Source organism: Dama dama, chromosome 22 (assembly GCF_033118175.1).
Source record: "Dama dama isolate Ldn47 chromosome 22, ASM3311817v1, whole genome shotgun sequence".
Taxonomy (NCBI): Eukaryota; Metazoa; Chordata; class Mammalia; order Artiodactyla; family Cervidae; genus Dama; species Dama dama.
In genome coordinates, this window is record NC_083702.1 from 38,981,300 (window position 1) to 38,999,234 (window position 17,935).

Below are 17,935 nucleotides of genomic sequence, written 5' to 3' on the forward strand. Positions count from 1 at the left end.
TACTGTATTAGTACCATTCTTTTAGAAACCAACTTAGTAATGCATCTCAAGAGTCATGAAATATGCAGATACACTTTGATATGGGAATACTTCTGGAAATCTATCATTAGGAAATGATCCAAAATACTGGATCATAAAGAAGAAAAACTCACACACACATACACACAGACACATACAAGAACCTGAATGACCAACAGTTAAGGTATTATCATATAAATTATAATTCATCATTTCATAAACTAGTAAGTAGGTATTAAAATGGTATTTATGAAGATCACTTAACAGTATGAAAATATGTATAATATTATATATAACATAATGGCAAGTCAAAAGAACAGGATATAAACTATATGTGACTATTAAGTATGAAAACAAAAAATGCTAACTTGAAAAGATATTTCCACTTGTATGTTCATTGCAACATTATTTACAATAGCCAAGTTACACAAAGTGTCCATTGATGGATAAATGGATAAATAAATGTGACACATATACACACACATATATGCACACACACAGTGGAATATTATTCAGTCAAAAAAAGAACAAAATCTTGCCATTTGCAATAACATAGATAGAACTTAAGGACATTATGCTAACTGAAATAAGTCAGAGAAAGACAAATATTATATAATCTCACTATAAAGAACCCCACAAAAAACAAAAGCATGAATCATATTCCATGACTTCAGAATATACTACATAGCTGCAGCAATCAGAACAGTATGGTCCTGGCACAAAAACAGTCACACAGGTCAATGGAACAGACAGAGAGTTCATAAATAAACCTATGCACTTACGATCAATTAATCTACAACAAAGTAGGCAAGAATATACAGTGGAGAAAAACAACCTCTTCAATAAGTGTTGCTGGGAAAACTAGACAGCTACATGTATAAGAATGAAATCAGAACATTCTCTAACATGTACAAAAATAAACTCAAAATGGGTAAGACCTAAATATAAGACCACAAATCATAAAACTCCAGAGGAAATATAGTCAGCACACTCTTTGATATAAATCATAGCAGTATTTTTTCGGATTTGTGTCCTACAGCAAAGGAAATAGAAGCAAAAATAAACAAAGGTAACCTAATTAAACTTAAAAGCTTTTGTATGGCAAAAGAAACCATTGACAAAACAAAAAGACAGCCTTCTGAATGGGAGGAAATATTTGCAAATGATATGATTGATAAGGAGTTAATTTCCAAAATATATAAAGAGTTCATAGAACTCAATATCAAAACAAACAAACAAAAACCTAATTGAAAAATAAGCAAAGGACCTAAATAGATATTCTTCCAAAAAGGAGACACAGATGGCCAATAGACACATGAAAAGATGCTCAGTATCACTAATTATCAGGGAAGTGCAAATCAAAACCATGATGAGATATCACCTCACACCCATCAGGATGGCTATCAAGAAAAAAAGAGCCCAACTATATGTAAAATAGATAAACAACAAGGACCTACTGTATAGCACAGGGAACTATACTCAATAGGTTGTAATAACCTATATGGAAAAAGAATCTAAAAAAGATTGATGCAGCTACTGTGAAAAACAGTCTAGTGGTTTCTCAAAAACTAAAAATAGAACTATCATATGACCCAGCAATTCGATTCCTGATTATATATGCAAAAAACCCCAAAACACTATTTTGAGAAGATACATGCACTCTAATATAGTAGCATTATTTCCAACAGCCAAGATATGGACTCAATCTAAGAGTCTATCAACCAATAAATGGATAAATAATACATCATATTAATATATCTACATCTATATCTATCTATCTATCTATAGCAATGGAATACTACATAGCCATACAAAAGAATGAAATTTTGCCATTTGCAACAACATAGAGGGTATTATGTTAAGTGAAATAAATCAGAGAAAGACAAGTACTGTATGATATCACTTATATGTGGAATTGGGCTTCCCTAGTGGCTCAGATGGCAAAGAATCTGCTTGCAATGAAGGAGACTTGTGCTCAATTCCTGGGTAGGGAAGATCTCGTGGAGTGGGAATGGCTACCCACTCCAGTTCTTGCCTTGAGAATTCCATGGACAGAGAAGCCTGGTGGGTTGCAGTCCATGGGGTTGCAAAGAGTCGGACATGACTGAGTGACTTTCACTTCACTTTCATATGTGGAATTTCAAAAATGCAACAAACTAGTGAATATAACAAAAACGAAACAGACTCATAGATAGAACAAACCCGTGGTTATCAGTAGGGAGAAAGAAGGAGGGATGGGCAATATAGGGGCAGGGGATTAAGACATGCAAACTATTATGTATGAAATAAGTTACAAGGATATATTCCACAACACAAAGAATACAGCCAATTTTTATAATAACTATAAATACACCATAATCTTTAGAATTGTGAATAAGTATATTGTATACCTGTAACATATAATATCATATATCAACTATATTTCAATTAAAAAATGTAAAAAAAAAACAACCTGGCCCACCAAGATCATAGACACAGAAAATAAATTCCCAGAGGCAGGAGAAAGGGGTCTTTGCAATCCCATGGACTGTAGCCTGCCAGGCTCCTCTGTCCATGTAATTCTCCAGGCAAGAATACTGGAGTGGGCAGCTGTTCCCTCCTCCAGGAGATCTTCCCAACCCAGGAATAGAATCCAGGTCTCCTGCATTGCAGGCGGATTCTTTACCATCTGAGCCACCAGGAAAACTCAAGAATACTGAAGTGGGTAGCTTATCCCTTCTCCAGTGGATCTTCCCAACCCAGGAATTAAACTCTTTACCAGGTGAGCTACCAGAAAAGCCCAATAATATCATATATCAACTATATTTCAATTAAAAATGTAAAAAAAAAAAAAACCAGACCACCAAGATCATAAACACAGAGAATAGATTCCCGGAGGCAGGGGAAAGGGGTGGATAAAATCTGTGAAGAGGGTCAAAACACACAAACTTTCAGTTATAAGGTGATTAAGTCCTAGGGATGTAATGTACAGTATGGTAACCATAGTTAATAGCACTGTCTTGCATAGGAGAGTAAATCTTATAAGTCCTTATCACACACAAAATATTTTGTAACTATGTATGGTGCTGAAATTATTGTGATAATCATTTTGCAAGATATACAAATATTGTATATTTGTATATCATTCATTACATTGTATATCTGAAACAAATATGTTAATTATGCATGCATGCATGCTAAGTCACTTTCAGTTCAGTTCAGTTCAGTCACTTTAGTCATGTCCAACTCTTTGCAACCCTATGGACTGTAGCCCACTAGACCCTTCTGTCCGTGGATTTCTCCAGGCAAGAATACTGGAGAGGCAAACCGGTGCTATGTAACAACCTAGAGGGGTGGGATGGGTACTTAAGATGGAGGGGACATAGGTATACCTATGATTGATTCATGTTGATGTTTGGCAGAAACCAACACAATACTGTAAAGCAATTATTCTTCAATTAAAAATATATACATTTAACAAAAAAAGAAAATAACTGTAGCTAAAAGTTTAAATAAAAAAGAATATTGGAGTGGGTTGCCATGCCCTCCTTCAGGGGATCATCCCAACCCAGGGACTGAACCCGTGTTTCTTACTCTCCTGCAGGTGGGTTCTTTAGTACTATTGCCACCTGGGAAACCCCCAATATCTCAGTTATCCCTCCACTGGAAAAAATAAGTACATTAAAAAGAACTGCAGTATATTAAAAATGGTAAAATTTGTTGTTTCCAGATATTAGGGGTGAAAGGTGAATCTTATTTTCTTTGATCTTTCCATGTTTTCCATTAGATTTCTATATTATTAGTGCAATTTCTCTGTTTCTGAAATCTTGCTTCTCCTTGGCTTCCCCAGAGCTCTCATTGGGCATATATCTTCTAAGTCCTTTAGGTGCTCTGCTCTGGAGTTTTTAATTTTCTAATATTTTTCTCTTTCAGCCTTCACATGTACACAGTTTGTAAGTACAAAAGGATTCTTCTTCCACAATAGAGTCTATCCATTCCCACACTATCTTCCTGAAACATGGCTCTCAACTATGCATTTTAAAGCCTTCGCCAAAATACTGCCATATTTCTACAATGTTTAAAACACTTTCTTCAGACACCTAATTTTCTTCCTATTATATACCACTTTCAAATCTGTGCTCTACCACGGGCCTTAACATGCTCCTTCATATAAGGTGTTTTCACATGATTGGCCTCCTTTACAGATTTCCTTTCTCAAATTCTCTATTATGTCCAAACAGATTTACTTGCTACCTTTAAGTTCCAACAGAATAAGGAGCACAGTGTTAGTTTCAGACAAAGTCTGAAACAGTTAATATCATTAATTTTAGGGTTTCATGTAATAGAAACATAGTCTCAAGCCAGGGAAGTATTTCTTGTCCTCCTGAAATTACTGAACTATGATTTAAGAAACCAGTTCCATTTGGGAGCCATTTTGTCATAGAGAAAATGGACAATCCAGAGCCTATATAAAGCACATGACCAGAAGGAAAGTTTTTAGAAATCAGGGTCAACTAGAAACAAGTTTATTATAGAAAAGAGTTGTTCAGAAAAATGACAAGGTGGTTGTGCTCATAAACCATGGAATATTACTCAGCCATGAAAAGGAATGCATTTGAGTCAGTTCTAATGAGGTTCAAGAGGGAGGGGATATATGTATACCTATGATTGGATTATGTTGATATATGGCAGAAATCAACACAGTATTGTAAAGCAATTACCTTCCAATTAAGACTAAATAGATTAAAAAACCCAAAAATCTAAAAACTGTGCTCAATAAGCTATCCCTTGGGCTCAGCCCAGGGGGAGCAAATCACAGGACTGTTGATTTCAACTCCATACAGGAAAGGGTTCTCTAACATTGTGGGCCACCGCAACCACATGAGCATGGGCTGGGCACGTGCACACGTGGTGGTCCTGGAAGATGACCAGTAAAGTGATGGAAGGGTTACCAGTGTGTTACAGATTGACTGTGGTTTGCTTTCTGGAGTAAATAAAGTTGTGCTATCAAGAAATGAGTTTATTTGCTAACAAAGGATATGAGCTTGATGCTTGTGCATCTGAAGCATTCTTTTATTAAATAATTCAAGGCATGAAGGTAAGATGCTGAAAGTCAGAGAGCGAAAGCAATCTTGAGTTATGCCCAACAGCTACTCTCTTGTGAGCTCTCTCTGATGTTAAAATCAATTGCCCAAAGGAGCAGAAGAACCTTTCAATCTTTCAATTACATTCTTCAAGTTCATAGTATTTCACATTCGAATTGAGAATAAGAAAGGCTGGCAAAAGATGTGATCTTTGTATGTAAGGAAAGCTCGTGGCCGTAGTCATAATTTGTTTTTTCTTAAAACTTGTTTATAACTTTAACTATGTGGCATGCAATAATGTTACGTCAATTTGCCATTATGGTTCTCAAAAATTAAATTTACCACATAATTGATTTTAAATAAGGCATCTGACACTTTTAAAACATAACTGGGGAAATGTATATATGTTGTCCTTTTTAAACATATATATTAATACTATGTTTTATAGATATATATGTCTATAAAATTTGGCAATAGTAAGATATTGATGAATGGACTAAAATTTCAGTGTCACCGAACATTGTCATCATTTTTAATAAAGTAACTTTTCATGAACTTAGAGTTCACCAATTTACAAAAGGAATACAACTTGAAACTTTTGGATATTTACTAAGGCAAATCGCTTTTCACAATATTAACATGTTAATACTTTATTTGTATAGAAACAATAGCACTAATTGAAGTGAAGCCTTAAGTTATTCAGGAAAAAGCTCATTAGCACTTAGTTGACTTTAAAGGAGGTACTTTTAGACACTCTTAAAATGTTAGATCCGTAAGAGTTAGGGAAGGTAATTTAGAGTAGTTATCAATTTTAGATTTGGAAACTGAGGCCCACAGAGGTAGAACACTTCTCACTCAAGTTTGCACAGGTATTACTAGGAAGTGGGGTCTAGAATAGGCTACCTGATTCACTGTCAAATTCTCCTAATTTGGGGAACTGACCCCGAAGTGCATTAAGTCCAGAGATGCTGCATGTATGCTTGCCTGGCTTGTATTATACAATGAAGTACTCTGAACCCTAGAGAAGCAATATGCATACAAAGACATGGCTTTTCTTAAAGAAACTTGCAGTCTTGTGAGGAAAAATAAACCTGATAAACTGTTTACATTATATAGTTCAGATATTAATTCAAGAAATAAAAATATATGATTGGTTTGTGAGTTGATGCATGTTCCTGAAGATTTCATAGAAGCTCCAAGGAAATCTAACTCCCCATGAGATGCGGAGCCGGGCAAGTGTTGGGGAGGAAGTGAAAGTTGAATTGAATCTTGAAAAATGAGGATGATTTAGAAAGAGAGAAAGAAAAAATGGCATTACAGGGAGATGGATCTGTGTCAGTGTCGGTAAAGAGCTCCCCCTAAAACAACATACCTTGTTATCATTGGTATTAGGTGAGTGAAATTGTCTTTTACCTTCAGGGTAATTTTCATCAAGAAGAACAATTAAATGTTTATTGTATGTCCTGGCAAGTTGTGAAGAAAAAAAAGATGTGACTGATCTTGAAAGTGAAAGTTGCTTGGTCGTGTCCAACTCTTTGTGACCCCATGGACTATACAGTCCTTGGAATTCTCCACGCCAGAATACTGAATCCCTTCTCCAGGGGATCTTCCCAACCCAGGGATCCAACCCAGGTCTCCCGCATTAAAGGCAGATTCTTTACCAGCTGAGCCACAAAGGAAGCCCAAGAATACTGAAGTGGGTAGCCTATCCCTTCTCCAGGGGATCTTTCCGACCCAGGAATTGAAACAGGGTCTCCTGCATTGCAGGTGGATTCTTTACCAAGTGAGCTACTAGGAAAGCCCGATTTTAATGCAGTGCTTTATTCATTTACAGAGAAATGAAGCAGCTTTCAAAAATAGAAAACACAAATTGAATAAAACAAACTGTTAAGGAAAATGATAAACCCAGTAAAAGCAGTACACACAGAAAAGTAGCCTATCCTGTCGAGATGGCGGTTATTTGGGGGTGGGGCCAATGGAGACAACGCTAGAATTGATTTTCTTAGCATTTGTAAGATTTTTCATGCATTAGATTAAAAAATAAAGCAAAAAACTTGTAGTTCAGGAGAAACCTAGATATTCCTAATATTGAGCCATGAGAGAAATTTTCCCTTGAGTCCTCATCCAGAAGCCACTGAACAATGTAGCAGGTGCTGGGCTCAACCCCACCCTGGTCTGCGGCTGGAAGAAGTAACTTCACCTGGCTGTTCTCACACTGTCCCTCATTGCAGGGACAAGGGCATGACCCTGAGGCATAGTTCATTACATGAAACACTCTGGCTCAGATGCCCAGCCCTACTTTAAAGCTGAATGAAACTTTGGTCACGTGCTGGACTGGAGGGCTTACATGGTCTTCAGATCATATCCATTCATCTGTGGCTCCAGTCAAGAATCCGCCTGCAATGTGGGAGACCTGGGTTTGATCCCCGGGTTCGGAAGATCCTCTGGAGAAAGGAAAGGCTACCCACTCCAGTATTCTGGCCTGAAGAATTCCACGGATTGTATAGTCCATGAGATCACAAGAAGTTGGACAAGACGGAGTGACTTTCACTTTTCATTCACTCAGTATTTACTTACTGCATACAATGTGAAAGACATGGGGGGAGAGTCATGAACAAAAAAGACAGCCATTCTCAAGGAGATTGGCTCACAGAAATATTCTGGTGGTGGGAAAAAGATCACGGACATAAATAAATGTATGTTAGATGGTGATGAATGCTTTGGAGAGAAATCAAAGAATGTGTGGGGCAGTGAAGGAGTTGTTTATCTAAAGAGTAATCATAGACAGTCCTCCCATACAGAAAAAAAACCAGCATGAGATGAGGAAAGAAACTCTAAGATATCTGGGAGAACAGTGCTTCAGGCAAAAGGCACAGCTAGTACAAAGGCCATAACTCTGTGTGTGGCTTGTCTGAGTAGCTGCAAGCCACCCAGCCAGGCAGAGGTAGGGGAGGGTCTTCCTATGAAAATGAAGGAGCCAGGATGAAGTGAGAAAAGGGAATAATGATGGAATCTTTTCTCCAGAAAACTCCAACTGTGTCTGCTTCAGCACTAACCAAGGCAGCTGAGGACAGCCATGTCTACCATAAAACATGAGCATCATCATTTTAGCTTAAACTTTGTGCTAAAACATGCATTAAAATCATCCACTGGAGACACGGGCCTTTGTCTAAAGCCCACCTACACTATATGGAGACTAGCAGAGCAAGACAACTAGATCTATCATTTCTGACACTTAAATAGCCACTGAATGTCCTAATTTTGTTTCCTGGTGAAATCTCCAAGGTTTTTCCAATGCAAATTGCACCCCTCTGTACCTGACAACATCAAATCATTCAATTTCATTTAAGTCCATGCTGGAGGGCATCTTTCAAAGGTGTTGAGTTTGAGTTTAATTTTAAAGACAATCTGAAATTATGTAATAGCAGAATCTACCTTCTATTGAGGGCACTTATGTGTGTCAACAAAACATCATCAATTTAGAGAAGACAACTTATATTTGTTTTCCCACAGTAGGGGGCATGCATCCAGAACACTGAAATATGGGATCAAATGGTTTGCAGCCAGGAACTTGCATGCATAGTCAGTCGTGTCTGACTCTTTGCAACCCCATGGACTGCGGCCCGCCAGGCTCCTCTGTCCATGGATTTTCCAGGCAAGAATACTAGAGTGGGTTGCCATTTCCTCCTCCAGGGGATCTTCCTGATCCAGGGATTGAACCCACGTCTCTTGCATTGGCAGGTGGATTCTTTCACCACTGAGCCACCTGGGAATTTTAGATACAGTGAAAAGTGGGGAAATCAAAATATTTCTCTGTTTTATGCCATGAAAAATGTTCTCTCTTAGGAGCCTGTCCTGTGTGACTCTGTAATCTTCTGATAGGTATTAAGACATAGGATCTATAAGATTATTGGTAATTGTTTCCATATTGAGTTCAGAGATCTTAGTCCATTAGCAATTCTCCAGAAAAATATAAATGAGTAGTAATTAAACAAGCAAATATCATGTACTGTTCATGACGGATTTTGTCCCAAAGTGATGGAAGAATTGAGTAGTGGTTTATAATGGACCATCTTAGTCTAGAGACCCCATACATGCACAAAGAATACTGGAGTGAGAAACCTAGATTTATGATTTCTATCAAGAAGAAAACTGATATACAGATTAGTTATCCATTATGAACTTACAAATTAAACGATATAAAAATCTGTGTATTATAACATTAATTTATACCTTCAACAGAAACACTTAAGAAAATATTACATGAAACTAAATGGAAACAATTACCTGCTCAGCCAATAATGAAGCTAAGCTTGAATATGCATCTGCAAACTCTGGACCATATTTAATGGAATCCTTCAGTAAGGTGATAGCCTCTTCCTTTTTCTCCTGAGACCTATAGATTATAAGAGGGGGAAAAAAAGACATCTTTTAATAAAACTTTAAATCCTCTGATTAGACTTGAAAATCTCATTTCTTTTAACAAAGATTAACGGATTCACTCCGGATTTTTACTGCAAGTAAATTAAACTAGACTTCCTCCAGGTGCTAACAAGTTTCTGTCTCTGAATTCTCAGTGGAAAGAGATGTTAAGATGTAAATGATGCTGCAGATTATTCACTGATTTGTCTACCTTCCATTTCCTGCTATGCACTTTTTGAGAATTCTATTTAAAATTTTATAAATTGGTTAAATAGAGAGTTTAACTTTCAGAGGAGCAATTTTGGGCACATGACCTGGGCTGCACGGGATCACTTTATAACGCGGAGGATGGTTCAAGCCCCTCTCATACAAGCTACACCATTGCAGGCTGGGCTCCTAACAGAAGCAAGCCAGCCAAACTGCCCATGTCCATCTTTGCTTTTCTATCTAAGAGAGATAGCTCTTGTACATAATTTGTGAAATTATGAGATACTGGCTGGCAAAGAATGACCAGCTATTTTATCCTCATATTTTTATTGAAAATTGGTCTGATGGTCTTCTTTATTTTAGTTTTCTCCCAGTGATTACATTTTTCATTCAAAGAAGACTCAAGGCCTGAAAGTTATTATCATTATTTTGGGTGAACGTTCTCTTTCCTGTTAGTGCCACGGGAAAACACTGGGTCATTAGTATGACATCAGTGTTTTAGAAGCTGAAAATGCACACTGGCAGTGATCAACTTTGCCATCAATACAATGTCACAAACACTGACCACTTGCTAAACTCTAGACACTGTAATTGACAACAGAGGTGGAATAAAGAACAGAGCCCCTAGAACTATGAAGGGCACATGGCCTAAGCGTCCCTCAACTTTATCAGTTACCAACACTGAATTGTATTCTTATGTTTTTACTATATAGGATCAACAATCATTTATTCAGCAAAGAATATATACCAAATGCTCTGGTCAGGTTTTACATAACATTAATTTAATTCTCACAACAATCTCATGCAGCAAGTATTATTGTCTTATCATACTGATTTTTCTAATCCGAAAATTTGGATTCAGAAAAGTTAAGTGACTCATCATGTTCACATAACTAGGACTCTGAGTCAAGTTCCAGTGCTCTTCCCTGATATCATATCTGCTTATTCTAATTGCTTAAAATCCACCTCTTATGACCTTGATACTCAGAGTGTGATCCAATGCAGAGTCTCAGGCCCCATCTGGAGGTAAAAAATTCAGACCCTTCATTCAAAAAAGATTCTCAGGTAATTTGTACACACACTGAGATTTCAGCAGCACTGCTCCTTGAATTATCAAAGGCACCTGAGAGTAACTCCTGCCACAGAACCTCTATGCAGGGCTTCAGGCTCTATGGGATGAAGATCTATAGGGGAAACCCAGTGCTGACTCCATATGTTTGAGTTCCAACTGCTAAAAGTAGCATGCTGCAAGGCTGTTTTACCTAGAAGACCGTCTTCCATCACAGACCTTGGGAAAAAAGTCACGTTTCCAGCACAGACACTGTGTTTACTACCATTCGATTTAGCAAACATTTATCACCATAAATTGTAGCTATTTCCCAGGGGATGTGGCTGTCCATGCTATCCTCTCCCTTTTTGGGATCTAGCTAACTCCTACTGGGCTCCTCTTGATATCAAGGTGTAACATCTGCCTCCTTAAGTGGCTCGTCCTTGGGATGGGGCTTTAAAGATGCATAGTTTAACAAATCTGCATTACAGTTCTTAAAGCTCTTAAAGCACTAAGCTGCTTTCTTGTTGATCCATTCATTTAGTCGTTAAACATTCAAAGAGTGTCTATAACACTCTATGGAAGTTCACTATGTTTACATATACTTGGGTCTCTTCTAAAATAAACTTTGAAGTAATTCTTCCATGGGCACATGTTTTTAAATGAAAACATATTTTTAATCCTGGTAATTTAACTATTGATTTCATGGTTAGAAGAACTCTTCCTCCAAGGATTTTGTAAATCTTTATTAACATTAATTTGGAAATTTTCCCAAAATCCAAAGGAAGATACGGATTTAGAAAATGAAGGCTGAAAATCAAGCCCCTCAGGACATCATTTAGCTCAGATATTCTTTAAAATCAGCAAAGAAAAAGCCACAACAATTTGATAGCAAAGATTTAATGACTTGCATTTGTTATGACTCACATCAATAAGAATGACAGCTTAACCTTTTGTATATAAACTCCGTGAGATTAATTACCATGTGCAGTCCATGAATCTAAATACTTGAGATTGTCCATTCACATTCATGTGACATATTGGAAAAGTTAGCATCAAAGTTATTCATAGGGAACTTTGAATTCTTTATGAAAAACTGTACCTCTATTAATCTCTTCAGGGACTGACTGATAAAATTTGCAAGAAAACACCTCATCCTGTAATTTCATGTGGTGTGTAAGTATTACAAGACGCAAAGACTGGGGCAGAGGAGACTCTTTTCGCCTTGACTCTGCATTCCTGGAGGCCTCTGCTTTTCCCTGCGAGCCTCTGAAAGTCGTTAGTCCCCAGTAGGGGTCAGGCACACGCCAAGTTGACAGATAATTATAAATGTTTTTAAAGAAAGCCCAAGAAATTGGTAAGTGGTAGTTCTGTTGCTGTTGTTTATGTTTCCTAAAGGGAGAGGACTAGTAGGAAAGATATATTTCTCCTGTAGTTTCTTTTTTGTTCACCTGTTGGTAGGAGTTATGAAACTGGTGTGCTTTTGACACATTAACTTACAGCAAATAGAACCTTCACCTAGATAGAACCTTCCTTGTCATATAGTATGTAATTACTATGTGAGAATTAAATTTCATTTCAACCTGTTTCTGAATTCAATAGCATCATTTTCATATCTGCATTATGGCCCATGTTTCTTTGTTAATTATCCTATATTAAAAAAACAAGGACGATATTCCTATAATTCTATTGGAATATTATTATAGCTTGGAGTGCATCTTACTCAGTTTCATTTGCTAACACTTTAGTTCATACCCCACTTCTAGTTCGCTCTTTGTCCTCCTTCTACTATTACAGAGACAACTAAAGGATACATATTTTTCCCCTAGAGCATTGCTCTCAACACATTGCCTTATATAAAAATCTTCATTAATTCCCTACTGCTCACAGACACTTACTTAGTTTAAAACCCTCTATAAACAAACATACCCAGTGGTGTGGACTAGTGGGCATGAGTCTAGGCAGACTGAGTGACCTTTGACATCTATCCTACAGAACCTAAGAGATCACTACTCCAGCTCACCTCTGCCCTCACTGTATGTTAAAATCACTCGGTGTACTCATGTAAAGACCTTAGTGTTCTGAGATTGTGGTGTTCTTAATAGCTCTGATGATCCTCTCATCAGAGCTCCTAACCATGTAACACAAGCACAGACCATATATATGCTACCTTTCTTAAATTTTTACTTTATTTTGAGTCTCCATAAAGAAAAAAAGATATTAGGGAAATATAAGCCTTGCTCTGGCCTCCAAAGGGGCAACTGCCCCTTGTTCTTCAGCTCAACACTCTGAAGAGCAACTAGGCTTGAGCCTACTTTGCTTCTGCAAGGCCCTGGCCCTGCACCTAAAGGGTACCCCCACTGGCTCCAGCAGGAGGGGGGAAGTCTATCAGTGAGTGCTCCATACAGGCAAGTTTTCAAAGCTTCATGTGTCACAGTAGCTCTTTGCTGAACATTTATTCACTGCTAAAGACAGAGTAAGTGATTACTTTGCATTATTTAATTCCCATTAAGCATTTTGAATTATGCATAATTATTTCCATTTTAAAGATTTAGAAAACAACACTAGTTATCATCAGTCCAACAAAAATTAAAAAAAAAAAACAACCCTGAGATTTGGAGTGCTCACAGGATTTGCTCTTAGCACACAGCTACTATAACACTAGGATTCAACTTTGGAACTTCAAATTTAGCTTGTTCCATTACTGGGCCATGATTGGCATTTCTGCATCCATTCTGTCACTCTCTGTCTGTGACCATTATTAGGCTGTAAGCTCCTTCATAGGCAGGACCCATGTCTTATTAATTTTAGTTACTTCTTTCATCCCAGAGACTAGTAAGGTAATCTGTACAAACACAAATCCAATAATTACTAAGTTATTTTTAAATCCATGGTTTTACTATTTTCTTCATTCCTAGATATTTATAAGTCTCCTCGATTAAGCTTTTTTAAAAAATAACAGAGGCAAGTGATATAATTATTTATTTTATATCTCTGTTTCTACAGCTCTTTCAGTATTATAGAAGTGATCCTAGGAATAGAGAAGCATCCCAAGCCTTAGACTCATAAGAAAATTACAGTATAGCTTCCATTTATTGAGCACTTCTTATTTACCAGGCACTGCTAAGCAGCTTCTCTGCATAGTAGCTAAAAGCACAGACTCAAAAACCAGAATGACTGGGTTCTGACTCTACCTCCACTATTACTGCTTCCTTAGGCAGTTGTTTGATTACCCTGTGTCTCTGGCACACAGTAGCTACCAAATGTTTTGACTTTTATCGGCTTGTTAATGTTTCTAAAATCATCCATTAAACTTATATCCTCTCTTTAAAAATTAATTTCTGAAACTAAGGAGAAGGTAGTGCTTTGAAATTCCTTCCAAAGTAATATACTTCTGATAGGGAGAGAGTAAAGGGTCAAAGTAGGTGATTAAATAGTTAATCCTACTAGGGGATTGTAAGCAGAAAAAATATGGGAGACCCCTGTAAATGAATGATTACTCAAGAAAGCAGGTTCGCTTAACAACAAAACCAAGCAGGCTTGCTCAGCAATAAAACCACGCAACCGAAGCATGAGACATGCCCCAAAACAGCGAAACAATGGTGGCATGAGACCTACATCCTGCCCAGGGAACTCAGTAAGTTAATGATCTCTAGGACACGCTCTCTGCACACATAAAAGAACAATAATTTGTGGACCTTGTTTGACCACACAGGGACAAGAAAACGTCCCTGCTCAAACTGGGAGAGGAGGTGATGACGGAAGCATGATGTCTACTCAAGAAAGTCAAAGAAGGTCTTCTCCACCTCCCCACTTTTTCTTTGATTAAAAAACTGTAGTCCACTAAGTTCTCAGGTGTGGCACTCTCTCACCAGCCTGCTTGTAAGCCTCACAAACATCCTATTCTAATAAATCACTTATCTATTGCTTTGCCTCACGGTGAATTCTTTCTGGGCTGAGACATAAAGGACTATGGTCCCGGAGCTCTTCAGAGCCTCCCCTCTCCCTCCCCTGAAATGCCACCAAACAGTTTTACTGTCACATTTCAAACTACTCATAAGAAATTTAAGTTAGGTGGTAGAGTCATTTTTCCTGTGTCTGGTCTGATATCACAAAGGATTTTTAGTGTAATAATTGTCACTAAGTACACAAATGAATAGCACTGCACTGAATATAAAACACCCCAGTAACTGAAACAGTCAAACCCCCTGGAAACCTCATTCTCAGGCAAATGCCAAGCTGAGAAGGCCTAAATGGCAGACTGATAGTTCAGAACCCACTCAGCTGATGTTGGAGCCACACAAAGGAGTGGGTCTTCATTTTGCAGCAGTGATGGCTAAAGGTGAATATTTAGGCAGGAAAGAATCAGGAGCAATTTTGAGCCTCTTTTTCAGTCATGCCAGGAAAGCTTCTTAGAAAAGAAAGGTTTAAGCAGTTATTTCCATGTAAAAAGGAATAACAAGAGAGGCAGAAAATTTCAAATAGACATTACGAAATGCTTAATAATGGGATTTACCTATGTATTCTGACAGTACAGATCACCTCTGGGCCAGCATTCGACAGTACTAAAACTCCCTAATGCATTCTTTTGGCTCTATAATGGGCAATTTAGGGAAATCCAAAGCCCATTATCAATGTAAGCCCCCATCTATATAGGAATACTCTGTTAGCCCTTTAGACGGAATTGACAAGTCAATTCAAAAGGTGGAAAATATGAAAGTAACATTTTCACCAAGCACGTGCTTCACCAAGGATGTGTATTTCCTCTCAACAACCAAGCAAGTCCACAGGCTGTTTTTCTGAATTTCAGAGAGAAAAAGCTTTAAGTAAGTAACTCATCAGTTCAATTCAGTAGCTCAGTCATGTTTGACTCTCTACAACCCCATGGACTGCAGCATGCCAGGCTTCCCTGTCCATCACTAACTTCCAAAGCTTGCTCAAACTCATGTCCATTGAGTCGGTGATGTCATCCAACCATCTCATCCTCTGTCATCCACTTCTCCTCCTGCCTTCAATCTTTCCCAGCATCAGGGGCTTTTCTAATGAGTTGGCTCTTCGCATCAGGTGGCCAAAATATTGGAGCTTCAGTTTCAGCATCAGTCCTTCCAATGAATATTCAGGACTGACTTTCTTTAGGATCAACTGGTTTGATCTCCTTGCAGTCCAAGGAACTCTCAAGAGTCTTGTCCAACACCACAGTTCAAAAGCATCAATTCTTCAGTGCTCAACTTTCTTTATGGTGCAACTCTTACATCCATACATGACTACTGGAAAAACCATAGCTTTGAATAGATGGACCTTTGTCGGCAAAGTAATGTCTCTGCTTTTTTAATATGCAGTCTAGCTTTTCATAACAGGTGAATAAATTGACAAAACGAAACCTCAGTACATCCCCCATCTAATTAGGCATGGACACACTTCTTTATCCTGAGGGCAGGAGGAGAAAAGGGCAACAGAGAATGAGATGGTTGGATGGCATCAACAACTCAATGGACATAAGTTTGAACATAGTGGAGGACAGAGAAGCCTGGTGGCTGCAGTACATGGGGTCACAAAGAGTTGTACACGACTTAGTGACTGAACAACAATTGATGTGGAAATTCATATCACACTGTGAGGCCTGTCAGAGCTTCTGTGAAGGCTTCTGCAGGCACTGATAGAACTATTAGAGATCTCCAAAAAAGTGGAAGAACCAGGGAGAAGTAAATCTGCTCCTGGGTTAGGCAATATTATTACCTCTCTGCATCCTGAATGTCCTCATCCGTCAAACAGTCACCAGCTGAAGACTGATAATCCTCCAGGACCTAAAATATTCTGTCTTCACTTTTCCCTTAGATCAACTGTTCTTAAATTTTAGTGCTTAAGAATCAGTACAGGAAAGGATTTCCCTGGTGGTCTAGTGGTTAAGATTTTGCTTTCTAATGCAGGGGGTGTGGGTTCCAATGCTGGTCAAGGAGGTAAGATCCCACATGCCTCACAGCACCCCCACCCAAAAAAAAAAAATATATATATATATATATATAACAAAAAAGCAGTATTATAACAAATTCAATAAAATCCTTAAAAATATCAATATGGGTTTGGTATAAGGAAGGATCCCAGGCCTCCTAAGATTCAGTAGGTCAGGGGTAGGGTTCAGGAATCTTAATAAGCCCTCCAGGTGATTCTGTTGAGGGTGGTCTTCAGTCTATGATTTAAAAACTCTGTCCTGCTTACTATGTGGGATCTGCCTGATCAGTTGATCCTTGATATAAGGCTACATATATAAGGATGAGGAAAGCTAAAAAGAGGAAAGAGAAGATTTTCTGGAACAATTGGAGCAAAAGAGTCACAGTGGCCAGCTGATTTGCCTAGATGAGCAACATTCCAGATGCCAGGTGATACAGGGAGACTGTAGATGGGGTGCCTGGAAGGTGACGCTGCAATTGGAAGAGCAGTTGTTTTGCTCATAGAAGCTCTGTGGCCAAGTTCTTTTGTGTGTCCAAGTCTCAATTCCTGTATAGTCCACACAGGCATCGACAGAAGTAAAAGTCTCCTAATATTTTGCAAGCAAAACTCCTTTCTCTTAGGTCTCCCTTAGGAACCTCCAAAAGGCTAAAATCCCTGAGAAGGGGATCCTGGGACCAATAACATCTTCCTCACTGATTTCATAAGAGAAACATTAACTAGAAATTAGATCTTGTTCATAATGTGCAAATTTTGCCATTAAACATTTGTAGTTTCACAGGGAAATTTCCCTTTGGTTATATAGCAGTGGGACTGTTTTTCTCACGTGTTAAGTAACAACATTTGCCTCATCTCACTTTGCTGGCTCTGCCTCAGTGACAGATATTTAGCAAAAGCTTATAAATAAGGCTTCAGCACATTTTCCTCTGGTAATTAAGGACCTGTTAAGTTTGTCAATTTAGAAAACTTTTTCAATTCCTGTGCAAAATCTCATGACACATTCATTTAAACTGAAAGCAGATGCTTGCTTTGAAAAAAATATTGACATTTGGGGAGAATTTAGGAAATGCAATAACAGAAATAAATGGATTTGGCAATACCCTTGCATGCAGTAAAATTTCCTATTAACCACAGTATGAACCTGGAGTGCTGGGCAGCCTCTTAACTACCATTCCTTTGCTGGGGTGTTTTGCTGTTGGATCCAGAAATGGTGTCTCTCACAAAGGGAAAA

The 17,935-nt window shown here is 38.0% G+C and overlaps 1 protein-coding gene across 4 annotated transcripts in view; it reads right to left on the reverse strand.

Annotated features, from left to right (window-relative positions):
- TMTC1 (transmembrane O-mannosyltransferase targeting cadherins 1) overlaps positions 1–17,935 on the reverse strand; it is a 287,777-nt gene that overhangs the window by 28,960 nt on the left and 240,882 nt on the right. For all 4 annotated transcript variants that reach the window (XM_061125206.1, XM_061125208.1, XM_061125205.1 and 1 more), the window contains one exon: positions 9,369–9,477. In XM_061125206.1, the coding sequence (XP_060981189.1) occupies positions 9,369–9,477 (109 nt within the window). The remainder of the gene's footprint in view (positions 1–9,368; positions 9,478–17,935) is intronic.